This window comes from Zosterops lateralis (genome assembly GCF_965231275.1).
Source record: "Zosterops lateralis genome assembly, chromosome: 16".
NCBI lineage: Eukaryota > Metazoa > Chordata > Aves > Passeriformes > Zosteropidae > Zosterops > Zosterops lateralis.
Window position 1 is genome coordinate 8444510 of NC_139776.1, and position 7459 is coordinate 8451968.

The following is a 7459-nucleotide window of genomic DNA, read 5'->3' on the forward strand; positions in this document are numbered from 1 at the left end:
GGAACGGGGCACCAGTGCCATAAGTGACCGGGGCGCCGAGGGGCGCTGAGGAGCCGCCGTTCGCTGCCCAGCCACCGCAATGCCAAGAAGAGTTCAGGGAATGTCTCCGGGCAGGGATCCTGGAAATTCCCTGAGAGTTGCTGGGAATCCCTCTGAGATGGAGGCACAGACACGTCACAACGCTGTTGCCCCTTCCCCTTTCAGGACTGACGCTCTGCAGGGCTCAGGGCTCCTGGCGGCTGTGGGGGCTCTCCAGGGCTGCAGCCAGAGGGGCTCTCCCTGACCACAGCCGTGGGGGCCGTCCAGGGCGACAGCTACGGGGCTCTTAAATGTTAAATAAAAAAACTCCCAAACCTCTGTGAGCTGCTGTTGGAAAGAAGAAGTGAAACCCGGAGTTCCTGCCGGGGGACTGCACAGGCGCTCCCCCTCCCCATCCCGCGGACCGCGGCCGAGCCCTGCCCCTGCCCCTGCCCCTGCCCCTGCCCCTGCCCCTGCCCCTGCCCCTGCCCCTGCCCCTGCCCCTGCCCCTGCCCTGCCCCTGCCCCTGCCCCTGCCCCTGCCCCTGCCCCTGTCCCTGCCTGTGGCCGTGCTCCGGGCCGGGGGTTCCCGGTGTGGCAGAGCCTCCCCGCAGGCCGGGCGGGCAGCGCGGGGCTCCGGGAGCTGTCCCAGCCGGGGCCGGTGGGAAAGCCCCGGCGGCCCAACGCCCCTTCCTGGGCGGGATCGGACCGGGGCGTTCTTAGGAGGGCGGCGGAGGCGGCCGGGGCGCAGCGCCATGGACCGGCTGGGGCTTTGGGGACTGCTCTGCGCGGCGCTGCTGGGCGTGAGTGGGGCCGGGATCGGGGCACGGACCGGGAGGGGACGGGGCAGAGGCGGAGGGGATCCTTCCATCCCTGTGTCTGTCCCGCCGGGCTTTCCGGGACGGGGCACGGTCCGGCCCGTCTCCTGGGGAGCCCCGGGCTGTGCGAGGGAGGCAGAGCGGGGCCCGGCGGCGCCGCCGCTCCGGGTCCGTCGGTCCGGTCTCCCGGGACCCAGCCAGGGCGGGGGAGCTGTCTGGACTGCCTGGTATCCTCTCCTGGGTCTGTTACCCACCCGCTTTCGCTTTCCCCCGATGGCGCGGGCCCGGCAGCCCAGCCCCGCCCTGCGCTGCCCCGGGGGTCCCTACGGGCCGGGACGGGGAGCGGCGAGCCCCGGGACCCTCGGCCGGGACCCGCTATCGGGCGGGGCTCTGGAACCGGCTGCTGGCGCTTCTATCAGTTCTCGGTTCCATGTGGGCGGGTGTCACTGCTGGGTCGGCCCCGCGGCCTCACCGCTGTCCCCGGGCCGGGGCCGCTCGAGGTGCCCGCGGGGATGGGCTGGGCTGTGCCCGGCCGTGCTGGGGGCTCCTCCACGGCACCCTCGGCCCTGCCCGCTCTCCCTCGCTCTCTGCCGGAGCCGCCGTCCCGCTCCCAGGATGGCCAGGCGGATCCGCTGGGAGCTGCCGGGCTGCGGGGGCCGGGCAGCGAGGGGCTGGCTGGTGAGAGGCACGGTGCTCCGGGTGCCCTCTTGCACCCTGCCTTGCCCAAGAGTTCATTCCCTGCCTCCTTTTGACCCTTCCCGGTGCAGGTAGTCCCCTGCCAGGAGGAGCAAGGGCAGGCTCTGGCAAAGTTTGCATGGGTGATGTGTTTGACTGGGGATTTCCTGGCCCTCGGGGACGGTGTGTCAGCCTTGGGAAGGGGCTGGCAGTGCTCTGGGCGTGAACGCTTGATGATCGCTGCTCCCTGTGTGAGGGACTGCAGTACTGTTGGCAGGGGCACAGGGTGATGTGCAGTCCTTGTCATAGGAAATCTGGCGAAATGTGGAGCAACTCTACCGGAATCACTATTACCCCACTTCAAAGGCAGCACTGATGCCATCAGGCAGCGTGGGTGGCTGCTGTGGTCTGTGGTTAGTGGATGTGTGGGAAGAGCAGTGTGAGGAAGCCCTCACCTCAGGGTGCAGGTTCACATATGTGTCTGTGGAAGCGTGCGGTGATATGGGAGCACTGGATATGAACTCACAGGTCTTGTTTCTTCCAGTGCTGGGAACCTGGTGATGCCTTAACATGCATTGAGAAGCAGTATATATACAAGGGCAGATGCTGCAACCGGTGTCGGCCAGGTATGGAAACCCTTTCCTAATGACCTCACAACTGGGCTGTGCCAGGACCTACTGCCTGGCCACAGCAGGGCAAGCCCCTCCACCTCACTGCCAGCAATGCTGACAGCTTTACTTCCCTGTGCCATCTCAGTGATAGAGCAACCAGGGCCTTGTGGGTGCTCTAGGAGACCTCTTGGACCTCACCAAAGGTGCCACTGCTCTCTTGAGACTGTGCTCTCGCAGCTACAGGACCCTATGGCAAAGGCAGCTTTATGGGGAAAGTGCTGCCGCTGGCACTAGCAAATTGTGATGGTGTTATCCAGCTCCTGCTGTTGCTGTCAGGTCATCTCCCAGTCCCTGGAGTGCTGGAGTGGCCCCACAGCCCTCCTGTCCCACCTGGCCCCTGCAGTGTTTGTGGTCATCAGGCGAGCTGGCTCCTTCAGCCCTGGCTTTCATGCAGAATGCTGCAGCAGTCCTGGCATCCACAGCTGCCAGTATTCCCCTGTCCTGCTGGCAGAGGTGCTGTCTGGAGAGAGGGAAATCCCCCTTGCCTCTTCCTCACCAGCCTCTGTTGCAGGGGAAAAGCTGGTCTCCGAGTGCAATAAAACAGAAGATTCTGTATGTGCCCCCTGTGAGAGTGGGCACTATCAGCCAAGCTGGACCAAGGAGAAGCACTGTGCTCCTCATGATATCTGTGAACACAGTAAGTGCTCCCTGTGACCACTGACCCCAACCTGTGGGGACTGGCTCCCCTGCTCAGTGTCTCACCTCGTCCATGTCCCCTCTGCCCAGATACTGGCCTCATTGTGAAGATGCACGGAAATGCAACACACAACACGGTGTGCCAGTGCCAGGCTGGCATGCACTGCTCTGACATCAGCTGCCAGACCTGTGTGGAGAACCAGCCTTGCCAGCTTGGCTTTGGCTTTGTGGCAGGTAAATCTGACAAGCTGTTCCCACTCAACAGGACTGATGCCATCAGCACTGACCTCAGGGAATGGGGGCTCCCCTAGCATGGTGCCCCTGACAGGGCCTTGGGAGAGCTGTGCTATTGCCACAGGGTGTGCTGCATAACTGGCCTCTGCAGCCCTTGGCCCCCTCAGGCCCTCACTCCCCACAGCCCCTGCTGACCTTCCTGCCATCTCTGCTTCTCTTCAGCCAAGGCCATGGAACGGATATCATCCCCCTGTGAGCCCTGTGCAGAAGGCACCTTCTCCAACGTCTCTTCTAAAACTGAGCCATGCCACCCCTGGACAAGGTATTGTCTGAGTACAGACCATGTCCTTCCACTAGCCCCAGTGAGCACATCCTCTGCTACCAGTTTTCTTGGTAGCCTTGAGGACTGGGCAGCCAGGATGGTCTCTGAGGGACACAGCATCTGGCTGGTGTAGGGCCAGAGTGAGAGAAACAGGGAGTACAGTGCAGTCCAGGACAGTATTGACTGAGGTCGAGGAGACATTCAGGCACTTGTCTGTCCCTCACTATGTGCACAGACTGCTTGTCCCTTTAGGGGTGTGCATGCTGTCATCCATGCTGGAAGGAAGGGATCAGGATCTATGGGAATGCCCCATGCCCTGTTCAGGTTCTCCCTTCCAGCGCTCTCCGTGGCTGTAGTCATCACAAGCCCTCTCCATGGGGAGTTTGGCTTTGAGGATACCATGAACTGGCAGGTCATCCCTGTCTTTAGAAAGCTGCTTGAGGGTTAATTGCAGTTCCTGGTAGAAACATGAGCCTTATTTCCAAGCTGAATTAGTCTTGCTTCAGCTGCCAGCCATTGGATCTCACTTTGCTTTTATCTGTGCCCAGAAATTACTTCCCCACAGAACACTTGTAGCTTATCCGAGCTTTTCTGTCATAGCTACAGTGCTCAAGCCCTGGGGGCATCCCTGACTGGGGAGGTCTGCTGCTTCCTGTGCCTTGTCCCTAAACTTGTTCCTATCCTCAGCAGTTTCAGCAACTCCAGGCCATGCCCCTGGGTTGGTACCCTGCTGTCCCCATCATGCTGTGTCAGTGGGCATGCCCCTGCTCACCCTGCTGGAGCTTGGCAGGCTCAAAGCAGGATGCTTTTTGGGGCAACTTGGGTGCTTGCCCAGCCCCAGCTTGGGTTACTGCTGTGGTTACATGGTCTTATTCTTCCCTGCAGTTGTGAGGAAAAGGGGCTGGTGGTGAAGGTGAAAGGGACGAACTCCTCGGATGTGATCTGTGGTAAGTACCCGATGCCGAGGGCTGATCCAGTGCAAAGCAGAGAGCCCCCCCAGGGCTCCAGCTCCTGCAGCACTCAGAAGAGCTGGCCTCATGAATGGTGTTTTTGGGAGAGGAAGGTCTGAGTGTGTGGCCAGTGTGATGCCTTCCTGCCTCTCTGTCTCCAGGGGGGATCCCTGTGGGGCTGGGGCTGGAGCAGAGCACTCTGTGTTGTGCTGGGTGTCCTGTGGGTGCCTCACTGACCCTGTGTCCTCCCGCAGAGTCGAACAGGCGCTCCTCACTGTCAGTGCTGATCCCCATCACGGCTGCAGTTGTCACATGCCTCGTGGGTGTCTGCATCTACTGCTTGGTCCACACAGGTGAGGTGCTGAAGCATGTGAACTGCTGCCTTAGCTGAGGGAGGGAGAACCTTGGCCAGAGGGGCCATGAAGGGCTGAGGGGTTGAGCCAGAGAGGACAGTGTCCCTCTGGGGACATCACCAGGACCGGGTTTGGTGTGTCCTGCTCTGTCTTTGGGAACATGTGTGTTGGCACTGCTGCAGCCTGAGCTGAACCAGCTCTTGGGGAACAGCACTGCTGCTCCATGAGTCTATTCTGGCTCCTGCTGTGACCCCCAGCCTGCCCAGCCTGGCAGTGGCAGCAGGCATAACATGAGCTGCAGGACCTGTGGTGCAGCAGCACCAGCCCTGGCTCTGACCCTGGGAAGCTCCCTGCAGGGCAGGAGCACTTCCCCCTGAACATTGCCTTCTCTGTCCCTCTTTCCATCCAGATTCCAGGCGACGGGTGCCGAAGGAGGTGAGTCTACCTAGAGCCCCCTCCAGGAGTGGGTTGGGATCCCTCCTGGACACAGCTGGGGATGTGCCAGCAGCAGAGCAGGGGCTGTGGCTTTGCAATGCAGGAGGGGTGGGGGCTGAACTAGGCTGCCTGGCTGGGGCAGGACAAGGGCTGGGGCAACCCGAGGGTGCTGCTGGCAAGTGCTGAGCATTTGGGAGGGACCCATACTCTGGCCTGCACAGGAGTGTAGCAGGAGCCTGTGGAAAGACATGGGTGCAGAGCGGGGGAATGTAGCTGTCTGCCCCTGACCCCTGCCCCTGTGCAGATAGAGGCTGGGGAGCCCGGAGAGAAGCCACATAAGCAGCAGCCCATGGAGCATGATGAGAATGGCTTGCCTGTGCAGGAGACCCTACTCAGGGGCCAGCCTGTGGCCCAGGAGGATGGCAAGGAGAGCCGCATCTCGGAGCAGGAGATGCTGTGAAGGCACGGGGCACTGCCTCCGACAGGAGCACAGACTGGGGACAGCACATCTCCTCTGTCCCCTCTCCAGCTGGGGAGAAAATCTGGCATCTGGCCTGGCTGCAAATGATGTGATGCTGCAGTGGACCATGGCACGACCACCCCACGGGAATTGCACCCCAACTCCTGATCTGGTCACCTGCACAGGGCTGCCCTGGTGGAGCAAGGCTTGGCCGCCCTCATGAGGACATGGAACAGAGCCCCATCCTGCTTCCTGCCCAAGTGATGCAATGAAGCCCAGAGTGGCTGCTCGCCTGCTGAGCCCTTGCAGAGCCCAGTGCAGCCTCTGGCCGCAGCAGAGTGTCATTGCTTGCAGAAGACCCCAGCACGGAGCCCGGTCTCCTGAGTGCTGAAGAAGCCAGGGCTGGGAAAGGGGGCTTCTAGTGTGAGATCGCCACGGCAGAGCTCAGTGTCCTGTCTGGGGCGCTGTGAAAGTGCAGCCCGTGCTGGAGCAGAGCCCGGTGGGTGCTGGCATCCGGACAGGGCACCCCGGCCCGGCCCAGCCCCGCCCCGGCGGGCTCCGTGGGACGAACGGAGGCAAGAGCTGCGCCCCCGCGGCTCTGCGCTGGGCCAGGGCCGGGGATGGCGGCGGGGCCGGAGCGCAGACACCGGCGTGCGGCGGCCGGGAGATGGTGCTGCGGGACCGGCGCGGGCTGCGCGGGGCGGCACCGGCACCGCCCGCCCCCGCCCCGGCCCCGGCCCGCGTAGGCTCCGGGTGGCCACGGGGGGCTCTGGCCACGGGGGGCTCTGGCCACGGCGATTCCCAGCGCGGGGCCCCCGCCCGCGGCTCCCCCGCACACCGACCCGTCCGTGCGGGAGCGGCCGCGCTCCGTCACCCTCCACCCACTGCTGGCCAAGCCGTGTGATTAAACGTGATTATATTACTTGCCCAATGTGCGTGAGCAGCCCCGAGCCCCCGGCGCCCCCGGGACCGGCGGTCCCAGCTCTGATGTTCCCGGTAGGATGCTTTGGGAATGGGCGGGTGCTCCCAAAGCAGAGGCTCCCACCAGAGGAGTGAGGGAAGAGCTGTGCTGACCCCCACCGTGCCCCAAGCCCTCCCCAGCACACCCCGGCTGGGCCCACCCCCCTGCATGCGCTTCCCCTGTGGCTGCCCTCACTGACCCCACAGCAGGAGCTGCCCCCAGCACAGCCATGCCCAGCCCGTGTCCCACGCCAGAGGAGACAGAGGATGGGGCAGGGCTGCCTCCAGCAGGCAGCTCCGTGCCCTCGCCTCGCTGCTCTGGCAGTAAAATGCACAAGCAGGGTCCATCGCACTGCAGGGTGCTGCGGTGGAGCAGCAGAGTCATCACGGGCTCTGAAGCAGTGGTGGGGGGCTGCGGTGGCTCTGAGCCCACTGCAGGCTTTAGGTACTGGGAGCAGCCTCAGCCTGTGACCCACCACTGCCTGAACACAGGCAGCATGGCATGAGAAAAGCCATAAATCCCAGAGCAGGAGCAGCTGGAGCATGGAGCAACTTTGCCTGTGCAGGCAGTGACACATTATTTAAGGCTCCTCTTAAAACCTAATGTTAGGTTTAATAAGGGAGATAAAAACATGGCAGCAGCTTTCCCTCCTCTCAGGGCTTGGCACTCCCAGCAGTGCTGGTGGGATGGTCTCAGGCTGGGCAGCATTCCCTTGGCACCAGCCCAGAGAACACCCAGTTCTGGGGACAGATGTGATCCTGCTGGAGGAGAAGGTGTTATGTGGGCCACAGATGCAAAGTCTTTGGCTCCAAACATTAAGCCTTTGGCCCTGCATGGTTTCCAAAGGTCTGTCTCGCCAGTTGGCAGGCTGAACTCTCTGGGTCACCTCCCCATTCCCCCCAGGGCTGACCCTTCCCTGTTGGCACG

General features: G+C 62.8%; 1 protein-coding gene across 2 annotated transcripts; it reads left to right on the forward strand.

Annotated features, from left to right (window-relative positions):
* The first annotated feature begins 759 nt into the window (after positions 1-759).
* CD40 (CD40 molecule) lies at positions 760-6106 on the forward strand. Of its 2 annotated transcripts, none has more exons than XM_083873395.1 (9): positions 760-820; positions 2055-2136; positions 2693-2818; positions 2908-3051; positions 3274-3373; positions 4259-4320; positions 4578-4676; positions 5086-5111; positions 5416-6106. In XM_083873395.1, the coding sequence occupies exons 1-9, from the start codon at positions 773-775 to the stop codon at positions 5569-5571; spliced, it is 843 nt and encodes a 280-aa protein (XP_083729521.1). In that variant the 5' UTR covers positions 760-772; the 3' UTR covers positions 5572-6106. The 2 variants fall into 2 exon arrangements, with proteins under 2 accessions (XP_083729521.1, XP_083729522.1); XM_083873396.1 differs by having other exon boundaries at positions 5494-6106.
* Positions 6107-7459: the final 1353 nt, after the last annotated feature.